The 12,837-nt window shown below is 48.7% G+C and overlaps 4 protein-coding genes across 4 annotated transcripts; 1 reads left to right on the forward strand and 3 right to left on the reverse strand.

Moving 5' to 3' along the window:
- Positions 1 to 508: 508 nt before the first annotated feature.
- Positions 509 to 2,864, forward strand: HD556DRAFT_1387226 (uncharacterized protein). The gene is made up of 6 exons (XM_041303439.1): positions 509 to 1,206; positions 1,272 to 1,681; positions 1,733 to 1,928; positions 2,013 to 2,156; positions 2,218 to 2,321; positions 2,391 to 2,864. Exons 1-6 carry the CDS (start codon positions 534 to 536, stop codon positions 2,484 to 2,486), a joined length of 1,623 nt encoding a protein of 540 aa, XP_041157948.1. The 5' UTR covers positions 509 to 533; the 3' UTR covers positions 2,487 to 2,864.
- A 1,616-nt stretch (positions 2,865 to 4,480) lies between these two features.
- On the reverse strand, positions 4,481 to 6,961 carry HD556DRAFT_662690 (uncharacterized protein). The gene is made up of 11 exons (XM_041311234.1): positions 6,284 to 6,961; positions 6,138 to 6,233; positions 6,074 to 6,083; positions 5,958 to 6,022; positions 5,613 to 5,893; positions 5,515 to 5,554; positions 5,327 to 5,458; positions 5,226 to 5,271; positions 5,050 to 5,172; positions 4,819 to 4,991; positions 4,481 to 4,769 (listed from the first exon to the last, which is right to left on the reverse strand). The coding sequence occupies exons 1-11, from the start codon at positions 6,665 to 6,667 to the stop codon at positions 4,530 to 4,532; spliced, it is 1,590 nt and encodes a 529-aa protein (XP_041157949.1). The 5' UTR covers positions 6,668 to 6,961; the 3' UTR covers positions 4,481 to 4,529.
- Positions 6,962 to 7,519: 558 nt separating this feature from the next.
- HD556DRAFT_1387251 (uncharacterized protein) lies at positions 7,520 to 8,667 on the reverse strand. Its single transcript, XM_041303440.1, has 6 exons — positions 8,555 to 8,667; positions 8,368 to 8,499; positions 8,266 to 8,311; positions 8,091 to 8,213; positions 7,862 to 8,034; positions 7,520 to 7,804 (listed from the first exon to the last, which is right to left on the reverse strand). Exons 2-6 carry the CDS (start codon positions 8,497 to 8,499, stop codon positions 7,646 to 7,648), a joined length of 633 nt encoding a protein of 210 aa, XP_041157950.1. The 5' UTR covers positions 8,555 to 8,667; the 3' UTR covers positions 7,520 to 7,645.
- A 478-nt stretch (positions 8,668 to 9,145) lies between these two features.
- HD556DRAFT_662811 (uncharacterized protein) lies at positions 9,146 to 10,286 on the reverse strand. The gene is made up of 3 exons (XM_041311235.1): positions 9,547 to 10,286; positions 9,223 to 9,494; positions 9,146 to 9,162 (listed from the first exon to the last, which is right to left on the reverse strand). Exons 1-2 carry the CDS (start codon positions 10,204 to 10,206, stop codon positions 9,333 to 9,335), a joined length of 822 nt encoding a protein of 273 aa, XP_041157951.1. The 5' UTR covers positions 10,207 to 10,286; the 3' UTR covers positions 9,146 to 9,162; positions 9,223 to 9,332.
- Positions 10,287 to 12,837: the final 2,551 nt, after the last annotated feature.

Genomic DNA, 12,837 nt, shown 5'->3' on the forward strand with positions numbered 1-12,837 from the left:
ACAAAACGGGTTGTGTCCGGAGTTGACAATGCCTGATACAGGTAACTGGCTTGAGCCGGGATTGGGGGGAAGGGGGAGAAACATGTTCTTCATCGCGTATGAGGTCATCGTCATCGCCGGGAGCACACGCCGTAGCGTACCGCTATACACGGGCGAATGAGATTTGGAATACCACAAGGAGAATGAGACGCGCATACCATTTTACCCAGTGGGAGAAGAACATCGAGGACAGTCGGCGATGTGTGATTGGCCTGAAGGGGCCACCAGGTTGATAGTCGATGTAGGCGGGTTCCTTGTATTTCATAACATATTCTTGGGAGATTTGTGCATACACAATGTTTTAAATCATTTCATGATCGCAGCAGCATTCTGAGTCTCTCCCGGGGGGGGGGGGGGGGCTTCAAGGAAGGAATAGTTGTTTGTGAGTCATGATGGGCCATCGGTGCATGAGCGCTAAGCGCTAATTAATATAATTACTTACTCCAGGACAACCGAATATTGTTCCCACGAGTTGATCGCTTGTGCACATCGCCATGGCACAGCGGGGACGGCAAAAGACCAATCCAGATCTTTCTGCAACACATTCAACGACAGCGTCAACGCTTCTCTTCGCGCCAGTGGACGATGATGACAACGATACCATGAGCTCGCTCTCCCTTCATGATGATTCCCGTCCGACAGCGCTGCAGCTTAGTAGCAACATTGATAGTACCCATTCACCATATATACACCCAACCCACCAGGCGACAGCTTCAACGTCCACCTTTAACGTTGGTGGACCTACTGCTACCGCGAACACTCCAACGGCGGGCTCTACACCCACCAGTACATCAACCCAAACAATGCCTGGTACACCTCGCACCGCCTCTTCCCGGAAACCTTCTTCTTTGCGCCACACCTCCACCGCAGTTCCTGCTGAATCCATCTCCTCCTCCATCAAACGACGTGCATCCTCTCCTTCTGCCAGGGAAGGTAAATACCCTCCAAAAACCCAACAGCGCGTTCGCGCCACCCCACGTCTGCCGCACTCCGACGATCCCCCTGCACCTGCAACCGCACTCTACTGGTCACGAGCTCCAATTCATGGTACCCTCCCCATGCGCGCGTTCAGGGCTCATACGGTCACGCTTGTAGACCATGTTGCGTGGTTGTTCGGAGGATGTGATGATAAAGGCTGTTGGAAGGATGTGTACTGTTTTGATACCGGTCAGTTACTCTTCTTCGTGATGCATATTCTATCTGTGAGATGCTGATGAGGTTGCGGGCTTCAGATACAATGCACTGGTCACATCCTGACACCCTCGGCGACGTTCCACCGCCCTGCCGCGCCCATACTGCTACTCTCGTCGACCGTAAAATTGTGATTTTCGGTGGGGGCCAAGGCCCAGTGTACTACGACAGTACATATATATTTGACACTACTACGCGTTCCTGGTTCTGTCCCTTGTTTCCTCACTCCCAATCCCCGTCGCAGAACCCTGAATCGAACACTGAGGTGCAACCGCCGGCATCGCAATCGCAGAATCCTTCAGAGAGGCCCCTCCACCCAGCACCGCGTCGTGCCCACACGTCTGTCCTCTATAATGGCAAAATCTACATCTTTGGGGGAGGAAATGGCCTCACAGCTCTCAACGATCTATGGACGCTTGATGTTTCTCGGTTAGATCCTACTTCACAATCTGTGTGTGGTTTATTAATCAGTGTCCTCACGTTACTAAGTGTCTCTAAACAGACGTACTCGTACGGGGGTGGTTCCTTTGGCGGCTCAGGCGCAAGCGGTGGGCTCCGTTGGTCCCTCGTCGAAACGCAGGGTGAGCCGCCCGTGCCGAGAGGATACCACACTGCCAATTTGGTAGGCAATATAATGATCGTGGTCGGAGGGAGTGATGGGAGAGAATGTTTTTCAGATGTATGGTGTTTACACCTTGGTGGGTCATTTATATAATGTTTTGGGCCCCGCGTTGCGTCTGTTCTTTCCTTCAGTCCTGACTGTCAATCTTATTTCCCGACAGAGACTCTTGTTTGGACCCGTCTTAATCTCCCTCTCTCTCACCGACGGCTTTCGCATACCTCTACACAAGTTGGAAGCTGCCTCTTCATCGTGGGCGGACACGACGGTGGGGCGTATAGAGACGAAGTTGTCTTGTTTAACCTTGGTGAGTGCATACCTATGGTTTCAAACTTTAGTGCAAAACGAACTGACGAACTTGAGCACAGTGAACCTCCAATATGAACCACGAACGGTGAAAGGTAAACCCCCTTCCGCGCGCGGATACCATGCGACGATCCTTGCAGATAGCAGACTGTTTGTCTTTGGAGGGGTGAGTCTTCCTTCGACTTTGTTCTTTGGAACTTGGATGTCTTGAAAATGCTAACATCTATTCGCACAGTTCAATGGTCATGACGTTTTCGACGATGTTCATGTCCTTGATCTTGCAGGCGCTGCATATCTACCACAGGTGATGAGCTTCCGCATTGATGTGTGAGCGCCATGCCCCGCCGATTCCATGGTGTTTCTCTTCAGGCACATCTATCCGAGTTTTCACTTAAGGCTAGCGAGCACTTTTCGCTTGTACCTGCTTTCTTGTGGCCGTTCGCTGAAGCCTTTGGCAAGCACGGTGCTATTGAACTTTCAAAGCCATCGAAGTTCTCTTTTCTCCATCATGCAATATTATCAGCTCTTTTGAGGACCCTTTTCACAGTTTCATCGCTCCGCTGTTTTCCAACATTACTCACCTTTATTGACTGACATTTTGCACGTCTTTACTACCTTGCAATCTCCAAATCCCGAGTCACTATTTACCAATTCATAGAGTACATATACCATCACTTGCAATTTGATTTTGATCCTTGTTTTCTCCTGATTCTAGCTGCTAGCTGCGTGTCCACTCCCCTGAGTATTAGAAGCACGACGAGTCAACCACACAAAGGGACGCGACCGTGACGGACGAGAACTATGATAAAGTTGGTTGCAAAACACTACTTGATTTTTGCGCTCCTGACTTCCACTACTCCAGCTACAGTTCTGAAGCCTCTTGATTCTCCTTGCAAAATCACCGACATCACCGCCCGCTTACCCGCTTGTAGCGACCTTATGATCTTAAAACCTGCCATCCTCAATGCTAAGGGCCTTCTGTTCATCGGGGCTGACCGGTTCTGGTAAACGTACTGACTACTTGTGCATCGTGAAATTGATTATGGGACACGAGGAGAAATTCTTCATCTGCCAGTCCTTCCAGGACCGTACACAGCCGACAGCGGCGGACACGATCAAATCCGTCAACAGGAGGATCGACCTGTGACCAAGGTACGTGCCAAGGGGAGGACTCGGAAGACTCCAACCCCGAGGCACAAGGAGGCACGACTTGGCGGATGCTTCTATCCGAGGTTCCTCCAAATGTCGTCAAAGCTCTAGAGCACCAGTCATCCGATGCCTCTCTTCGTTACTGGCGAAATCTAGACCTTCTGGCCCCCTCGGCACATTGAAAACATCTCCCCCCGCGGCTCCGCCTTTTCGCGCTTGGGCGGCGTGCCTCGTTCCGCGTCCCTGCAGCTCAGGGTTGGAGTCTTCATCCCCTCGGCACGTACATGGTCAGTCACAGGTCAATCTTTTTGTTGACGGATTTGTTCTTGTCCCTGGCCAAACCCTGGGAAAGCCTCTCTCTATGTTCGTCTCTTTCTTCTTCCTTCCTTCGCCACTTTAAGGCCTGAAACGATCGCATATGTCAAATTGCTGGCTGAAGACAGCCGTCCCCCTGGCCGGCCCATCCCCGCAGCGCCGCTGGAGTCCTCTTACCATCGACTCGGACTTTCAACTTGACTGTCCCGCTCAGGCTTAACTGATACGTCACAGAAGTATTTGGGCATTGCAACGACCGAAGCAAATCAACAAGAATGGAATATCAAGATAAATTATCTGAAGCAGAGCATTTCGACAGCACCAACTACGATTCGTGTAGCATCAGTCTACAAAATATGTTCGATCAAAAATGAGAAAGTTTCAGAAATGTGTATACATACACCTCATATGTCGAGCAATAACTTGTCATCCTGGGAGGACGAATTCAGTGGTTAGCCTATAAAACACAGATAAAACGAGATAGGTCGTTGAGGCCAGCTCCTCTAGCATTTGCTGCAACATCCCATTGTATCAGGGTGCTCTGGCGCAGGTCCTGGCCTCCTGCTTATAGGGGTTTGACCTGGGCTCTCCTTGCAGTCCATGCCCGTCCCACCATATGCATGTATGCGTTTCTGACTTTGTACCCCGTCTCCCATCGATATACTTACTGGAATACCCATATACAGCCGGAGCCTTCGTTTTAAATATTTCTACATCCTACAACACACATGCCCAGTAGTTGAGTACCGTCCTGACATTTCACTGACACGAGACAACTCTTCAATTTCAACCAAAGAACTTTTTAACAGATAACCGATCAAAACTGTAGCCTATCCAGAAGATGTACACAGCGTAAATGGAATTGTGACTTTGAATCTATCGTAAAGCGTAGCATGTTTATCCGATCCCCTCAAAACCCTCGGGCGCGTAGGCCGCTAGCAGGCAAATGGGGAGAGGCAGATCTGGGGGCGGGAGATGGATGCCTGTCATAGCCAGGCATCGCCATGATTTGGGGCTTCCTCTCCGGCAAGGGCAATTCAGGGGTCCCATTGTTAGTACCTTGGTGCAAACTTCCAATGAAGATCTTGACCATGTAGTCCGTGTTGAACGCGCCATGAGCATGGTCGAAGGGAGTGGTGTCGACGATATCCTGAAGAATCATGAGTAAAAGCGTACGAGAAACCATGAACGAGACGCACCCGAATTTTGTAACGTTCAGAAAGCTCGTCGTCCAACATATGGAGCGCCCTTGCGGCATCTTCATCTGTGCCGATCTGGACGAATTGGATACCGAACTTATCGAGAGGAACCTGCTGCCTGTCAAGGCGACTGGCGGCCTCGATGATGCATCGCAATAAGTCATCACCGTCGGCTATAGCGATGTCCGTGTATGTCAGACATGTGAACACGGTATGGAAGTACTACCTTACTAGCAGCTCCATCGGTAATGACAATGATAGAAATAGGTTCATGAGTCGAGCTCGGGTGCTCGATGAGTGGCAAATACATCTCGATGATCTGCTCGAGTCTCACTCCCGTTGGTGTGTCCTCACCTGAATAAAGGGCATGATTCACTGATAAAGTCCGATAAATGCGATATACATACCAGTGGGACTGAGCTGGTCGAAAAGTTTCTGGACTTCAGATCGAGACTAGTCGAGACCGTTAGGCTGAAAAAGTATAGGACCAGCGAACGGATTCCCATACCCTCATATTTTCGGCAAACTGAGTTTGGTGCATGAAGTGTAAATCAAGCCCTTTGGATCCATACTGTATGGCAAGGTCGACGATGCCAGCCAGAGCCTCTCGCATTTGGCTCCAAAGATCAGCTTCGGCCATCTAGGTACAAGTACATTAGCGGTCATGGATCAATATATTGAGGATGCCATCCTTACGGAGATGGAATCATCGATCAGGATGACCGTCTTGTACTCACTATCACAAAAATGATTAGAATTTGGTTGACAAAGAGCAGTGAACAGTGAACACGCACGCCACGCGTCGCAGTTCTTCCTCTTGTATCAGAAGAGAGGGAGCAAAACGAGGAATGTCATCTACGTGGAGGGCAGTCTGAACGACCGATGTCACGGTGGACTCCCGAGTCTCCCGAGTCTCGCGCGACCACAAATTGCTTGGAGTGCGTTTGAGCTCTTGTCTCCCCTGTTGCTGACGAGCGAGGACGACAGTGCCCTGAGTTAAGCTTCCTGTCGCATCTTGAGACGCCAGGCCCCAGCGAAGCTGAGATGCGCATACTAGAACCTCGTATTTTTCAATCTGATATCGCACGAAGTCCGTCAAAATGAAAATAGAAAAGTGCGACGATAATAAGAACACATACCAAGTGCTCCTTGCCGACGTAGCTGATCAGAGCACCTGAGGTGTGATAGCCAACCTTTCCAATGTCTGAACAGTTGATCATGTGGAGTGTCCGCACTACATGTTAATAGCACTTACGGAGACCTCCCTGTCAGCCGAACGTGAGCGTCTTTGGCCGGGATTCCTTGATAATAAACCTTACCTCTAAATGAGCACGTGCAATAAAGAACGTCTGTCCATTGCGGTCTTCGCCAAATGGGACAGCGTTCGGCGGAATAGATTTATCTTCGATCAAGATCTTTGAGACCTTTTAGCAACCATTATAACCTCAATGGACACCACTCTTACCCATATGAGTGGTACAGGTGAGCCGTTCTTCTTGAAATTAGCGGTGCTTTCCCTAGCTTCATCAAGCCAGCTGTTCTTGTGCCTGGTGGTAGTAGTAGTGGTAGTAGTGGTGATTGTTGAATCATTGTTGAATGCTGGCATTGGGGCAGCATATGAGCCTGTGGCGGGAGGGCGTCCATATTCGTATGCTGGCTTCGTCATGGTGTACTGAGAGGTCTCGTACTGTGATGCCAGTGGCCGTGGGGCTAGGTATGATGGACGTTGCTGATACGGTGCCGGACGAGCTTCTGGCATCAAAGTGCCGAAAGCGGCGGGATTAGAGTGTGTGCTACTCGACATCGACGTCCTCGTCGACTGGAATTGAGTCGGAGTGGAGCTGCGCATCGTGAAGTATTGGTTTGTTAATATGGAGGTAGATTCCTGGGGGATTGTCTGGAAACCACTTTATACCATGAATTTCAGGCATCATGCATTGGCGCCCAATCCATCGATATCAGGTGCATCATAGAGTTTAACAGAAAATTCTATGATTCTTGAAGGAGTACAAGCACAATAATAGTTCAATCAACACAAGGCGCAATGTGACACTGTACGATGCACCAGAAGTTTGTTAAAACTTTCACCTATCCCGGAAGGCTGGCTTGTCAGTAAGATGTGATTGGGAAATGCCGGTCCAATCATCACAGAAATCTGTACCGCGCGACCTAGCACGTTGCCTCATTTCGGAAGCAGATAGATAACACTGCTTACCATAGCTCAACGAGGTTGATCAGAGGCCAACAAAGTGGAGATCTCCCTTGAAACACGAAGCATGCCTACCGACCAAGGTCTTCGTGAATGAATCGATAACGAGTTTGTAGGAGAATTTGAATTTCAGGAGGCTGGCTTGATTGCATATATACGCAAGGAACATTGATGAGATCAGACTTCAAGTTGTTGATTCACTTTCCGGAAGGATCCAACAACCTTCACTTTAATGCAATAGGGCAAGTACCTGTCTTCTCGCGGAATTTGCCACGGCGCAAGGTTTCAGTACCCTCGCCGCATGGCAGACAATAACTTGTAGGTGTAGTGGTCCCAGTGAATGGCTCGAACATGATGCATGATGGATGATGCGATCGATGAAGGCAATTGGGAGCAATTCATGGTGGGAACTTGCTTGACGCTCTTTGAAATTTTTGGGTCTGGGTTGCACGGGCCGGATGGGCTGGAACTTCCTTACAGCGGAACATACGAGCCAGACAGCTTATGTATATCATGCGTTGCGAAACATTTATTGTACAGTAACGACTTGATGGAAAACATATTTTCGCCAGCATACGACACAGACATTTCGGGAAATTCAATACTGAGACGGATCGATTACCTCGGCCCGTATGGGACTGGAATAGAGAGCAACTCGCTCGGCACAGGACCTCCATTGTCAAGAACCTTATTCACACCACCGAGCAGGATCTTCAGCATGTAATCGGTATTGAACGCGCCCTGTTGAGGATCGTAAGGTGTGGTATCCACGATATCCTGTCGACAAGAAATATTAGTCCAGTTCAACCAGCTAGAAAGAAATACAAAACATACTCTGACTTTGTACTGCTGCTCGAGGTGGTCATCTAGAGCGCGCAATGCCAAAGCAGCCTCCGCGTCTGTGCCAATCTGTACAAACTGGAGGCCAAACATTCCCTCTGGAACTTGGCTTCTTTCCAGGCGCTGGGCTGCACTGACGATAACCTCAGGGAGGGCCTGCTGATCAGCTAATTCACATAGAATTATCAACACAACGAGCCGAGGCGCGTGAGGCATAACTTACTTGCGACACCGTCGGTGATGACGATAATATCAATAGGGTTGTGTCGAGGGAATTTGCGCTCCACGAGGGGGAGGTAGGTGTTGATAAGCTCTTCCAGTTTCGCAGCAGTTGGCGTTTCTGGACCTGTATCTCGATGTCACCTTCGGCTCGACGTATCGTCAAGGATGGAACTAACCGTTAGGGGCCATTTGATCGAAAATTTGTTGAACTTCGTGGCTCGTCTAAAGAGCCAGTCAATCACAGTACATCCCTACAAGTTGTGCGTTGCAAAACAGACCTTGATGTTTTGATGGTAATGCTCCTGGTGCAAGAAGTGCAAATCAATTCCTTGAGAGCCATACTGATTCGCAAGATCAGCGATTCCCGCCAGAGCTCCACGGACAAGGGTCCAAGATTGTTCTTCGGCCATCTAAATGAAGTGGATCAGAACATCTAAGTCATATTACAAGGAAAGTAACACCAACAGAGATGGAATCATCAATCAGAACCACGGTTTTGTAGTCGCTAACAAGAATCGTCAGGTATGTAACAAGATGGTCGAAAAGAATCCGTACGCAAGCTTCTTCAGCTTGAGGTCCTCAAGATTGGGGATAAACCTTGGAATATCGTCGACACGCAGCGTTGTCTCAACAACGAGGCTCGAATTCTCGCGAGAGCTGTATGCACTTCTAGTCTCTCGGACACTGGACACCTCCCGGACATTAGAATATCCAGTATGTGCGGCGTAACCAGTGGGTGATCCAGATGGTGCAGCGTAACCAGCGGGTGATCCGGATGGTGCAGCGTAACCAGCGGGTGATCCAAATGGTGCAGCGTAACCAGCGGGTGGTCCAGATGGTGCAGCGTAACCAGCGGGTGATCCAGATGGTGCAACGAAACCACCAGGCGATCCCCCATGCTGGGAGAAACCGCCAGCTTGAGTAGACCATGCTGTCGACCCGCGTTGAGATTGCAGCTGCTGATTTTGTTGTGCAAGTATGACTGTGCCCTGACTCAAAGATCCTGCTGAGTCATAGGAGGCCAAGCCCCAGCGAACTTGAGAAGCACACACGAGTACTTCGTACTTTTGGATCTGGAAACACGCAAATCTCAATTTCATGAAGAGATATAACGCTCGATTTGGTAGACGTACGTGGTGCTCCCTTCCGCCGTAACTAATGAGGGCATGCTGAAGGTGAGTACCTACCCTTCCGAGGTCTAAAACCAGGTTAGCACTGTTTCTTGATTACCGGCAGAATATACTCACAGAGCCCACCCTGAAAGATATGGCAGGTCAGAGTTGTGATACCCCTGGGAGAAACAACCTACCTCGAGCAGGGCACGAGCAATGTACAGCTGAGAACCGTTCTTGTCTTCGCCAAAGGGAACAGCATTCGGCGGGATGACGTTGTCTTCAACCAAAACCTTGTATACTTGTAAGTGAGATTCAGTAAAGATCGATCACCATGCTCCTCACCCAAACGAGAGGGAGGGGTGAACCATTCAGTTTGAATTTGTTGGTGCTTTCACGAGCAGCATCGAGCCAGGAATTCTTTGTGATCACCGTCTGATGGGTCTCAGTAGTGCTCACGGGCGATCCCCCAACGAGCGGAGACGAAGGTCGAAATTCAGCCGCGAGTTTACGTTGGGTAAGGGAGGGCGAACGAGTTACGTTGTTGTTGAAACTGTTGTGTCGATGCATGATTCTAGCTCGTTTGGACCACGGTGATTGTGATTGCACAGAGACTCGCCTTATGAATACGGATAAGTAGCGCTCGGACCCAATATCGATATCTATTCTCTGCTGAAGCTGCAGAGTTAGGTTTCCTCGATGCCATCGATTGGTTGCTTGAGATCCACAGCGATAACTTGAATCTATGTTAATCTGTGTTAGAGCATATCGGAAGTCATCCAAACATGATGCATGAAAGTCTGGTTGTGTGATTATCGGTTCCTGGAACTTCTTAGCGCTCGGGAGCAGTACCAAACCGAAGGGAAACATGACCACTCTATGCATTTCCCCTTGCCCAGCTCGAAGCCACAACAGAGAATAATCACCACGTTTCATGAGTGAAGAATCGAGGCAACAAACACGAGGTAGGCAGAAGGTGTGCCACGGATGGCGTGAGGAGTGCATCGAGATAGGATAATAAGATAACTGACTAGCTGGATCATATCATGAAATTCCGTAGGATGAAATTATCTCAACAAGTACGGCGCTCTGTGAGGATGTCAAAAACGTCGTTTAAGCTTCATGAGCTACGAACGGCAAGTGCAGAGCCGAGGGCAACAGCAAACTCAGTGACCACCGGCACTGAAGTTGGGGGCGAAGTAGACTAGTTGATCAGTTTGATGACATTGTAGCAAGTGTACATCAACGACACTATCACAGAAGCTCAACTTTCTGAGTGTGATGTAGGAAGGAACGTATCTGGCAACTGGTTGCGGCCACTGAGGCCTTAAGGCGTCAAACGAGGTATAAAAAAACGCTGACGGGGAACTCACGGCCCACGGGGTATAGAAACGTGACTGATGTCATCAGCATCCAAGTTTCCATCATAATCACTATCTGCACGGGCAACGTTGCAATTCAACTATGGCACACACGTTAGGATGATCTTGAATTTGGTCAATGAGGTATTCTGCACTAGATGGCGACTGACAAGTTCAACTCACATAAGGCTAGTCTTTGACCTGAGATCTGCACGACTATTCAATGTATGGCTTATCGCAGTCCACCACGTAACGCGCGATTATGATACCACCGTGCAGGCGTCATTAATGTGAAGTTGTGAACGCCTGTATGAAACGGCCCTAGTGCGAAAACTGATACATTGTCATTCTGCATAGACAAGGCAAAGGTTACCCCCAAGCTGGGATCTGAGACTTGATAAGCTAGAAGTTATTATAGTAGTTTCGGGAATTAACTCACAACGCCGACTGTGCACCAACTTCTGATTCTAACTCGGAATCCAATCGATTAATCCACACTAGTATCACCACGGAGCAGAAAAATCAAAACTTGGCTCGTCACAGTCATATGGTAGTCAAGGGAACCATTTCGTGGTTAACGGAACGAGTGTTTCAGACTTTCAGCATGGGTCACTGTCAGATCCTCAGAAAATCAGAAGTGACGAGTTCCCGTGGCGCATGAACTTGGCACAGCGCTTGACAATGAGTTTCGAGAGCGCCGCTGAGGTCACGTGAGTGATGCTTAAAATAAATTACGTTTGATCACAAATATTATCGGGGCAGTACCGTATGGCAGCACCCTAGGTATCTCACTAAGTCGTATACTCTTTCGTGAATTCAGAATCATGCAAAATGCATGTTTTATATGCTTCAAACATGTAGGCTCTACGTACGTCGATCCCTGGCCCATGGGTTGAGGCTGTGCCACTGCAAGCGGAAAGCGCCGAACCGAATATTATAAGGCGAGGTTACTTGCTCACCGTGACCAATCCAATCGATCGACAATTTTTATTAATGATCACTCACGAAGCCTCCATGAATCCCTGCCAGGCCCATAATTCTTCATGTCTACCGATTTGGTCAAACCGCTTAACGAAGGCGGACTAACTAGTAATAAGTACTAAGTGTGTACATAACTTTGACTCGGATTCCTCCAAGTTACTCATGATCACAGACAGAGTCCGTGGTCCAACTCCTACCAACCTGAAACACAAAAAAAATCACATGTCGTGATTGTGTTTATGCTGATCGGCAGTTCTCGTTCACTCCAGTCGCAATCAGTCTATGCTCTACGCAAAGCTACACATTAGTCCATTTCCAGTGGATCAAGCCCACCGACGTCATCGCCCTTAATACGCGGGTCTACTTCTTTTGTCATGTCTGGCAAGGTCTGAGCTAGCTGCATGGGCATCGGATATCAGTTCATGGTGGGCTGTTTACATATTCATGTGATAACAACAGTCACCCCTGGTCACGTCCCTACTTTTACAAGCTGAAATGGTCTTCATTTCGTGACTACGGGATTGATGACGACAAACGTAAGCGGCAGTCCAGCTTAAGTGCGTTACTCAAGCGAGACAATTGTTGATGTCATTAACAGCTCGCCAAAGCCACCCACATTGCGTCACCGCGCTCGACCCTGTATAATCTGATGAACTTTATTCAACTCAACAAACGGTTACTTGAGTCACTAGCACCCTTCAGGATGTTCCCATAGTTTGGGTCATTCGGGTCAGGCTTTCGTGGCGGAAATATAAGTAATTGCAATATTAATGGTACTGCATCAGAGTACCTTCGTGTTTATTCGAACGCTATCCCGTATTTCAATCGTTCCGTGGCTGGGTAGAACGTTATACCACACCCCTTTGCACACACGATCTTGTTCCTTTGGACGAATGTGGCCCTGAGTCTTTTAAAAACCATAGAATGGAAAAGTTTCAAGTAGGTGATGATACTCATGGCAAAATACCTATTTCCGCGGCCAGTCGCTCACGCGGTGATGCTACGTAGTACGGATGCATTGATCTTGATTGACTAGGGAACTTTCGCAAATATTAGAGTCAGACTTGTACATACTTATTATGTACAATCATCCTGCCACTTGTTGCCAGCAAGCCTTGTGTTAACTTCTTCACGACGGCTTGCTCGTCACGCATGCGCACCCATTATCTGTCTCCTCAAATCACAATTCAGTAAAGTTTTTTTGAATTATGTCGATCAGATTTTGTTATCGATGTTCCTCGCGACGAGATAAGATTGTGTGATCCGAATGGAACCGGCTCGGCGCGGAATGACG

The sequence above is a fragment of the Suillus plorans genome, assembly GCF_016647745.1.
Source record: "Suillus plorans strain S12 chromosome Unknown HD556scaffold_45, whole genome shotgun sequence".
Lineage (NCBI taxonomy): Eukaryota > Fungi > Basidiomycota > Agaricomycetes > Boletales > Suillaceae > Suillus > Suillus plorans.

Bases quoted from the DNA above. Each gene is read 5' to 3' on its own strand.
- HD556DRAFT_1387226 (XM_041303439.1), top strand. From the start codon at position 534: ATGGCACAGCGGGGACGGCAAAAGACCAATCCAGATCTTTCTGCAACA. The intron at 1,207-1,271 runs GTCAGTTACTCT...TGCGGGCTTCAG, and splicing joins TGTGTACTGTTTTGATACCG to ATACAATGCACTGGTCACAT. The intron at 2,322-2,390 runs GTGAGTCTTCCT...CTATTCGCACAG, and splicing joins GACTGTTTGTCTTTGGAGGG to TTCAATGGTCATGACGTTTT.
- HD556DRAFT_662811 (XM_041311235.1), bottom strand. From the start codon at position 10,206: ATGCACTCCTCACGCCATCCGTGGCACACCTTCTGCCTACCTCGTGTT. The intron at 9,495-9,546 runs GTGAGGAGCATG...CAAGTATACAAG, and splicing joins CACCCCTCCCTCTCGTTTGG to GTTTTGGTTGAAGACAACGT.
- HD556DRAFT_662690 (XM_041311234.1), bottom strand. From the start codon at position 6,667: ATGCGCAGCTCCACTCCGACTCAATTCCAGTCGACGAGGACGTCGATG. The intron at 6,234-6,283 runs GTAAGAGTGGTG...AAGGTCTCAAAG, and splicing joins CACCTGTACCACTCATATGG to ATCTTGATCGAAGATAAATC. The intron at 5,459-5,514 runs GTAAGGATGGCA...ACTTGTACCTAG, and splicing joins TGATCGATGATTCCATCTCC to ATGGCCGAAGCTGATCTTTG.
- HD556DRAFT_1387251 (XM_041303440.1), bottom strand. From the start codon at position 8,499: ATGGCCGAAGAACAATCTTGGACCCTTGTCCGTGGAGCTCTGGCGGGA. The intron at 8,214-8,265 runs GTTAGTTCCATC...ATCGAGATACAG, and splicing joins CGATCAAATGGCCCCTAACG to GTCCAGAAACGCCAACTGCT. The intron at 7,805-7,861 runs GTATGTTTTGTA...TCTTGTCGACAG, and splicing joins AGCAGCAGTACAAAGTCAGA to GATATCGTGGATACCACACC.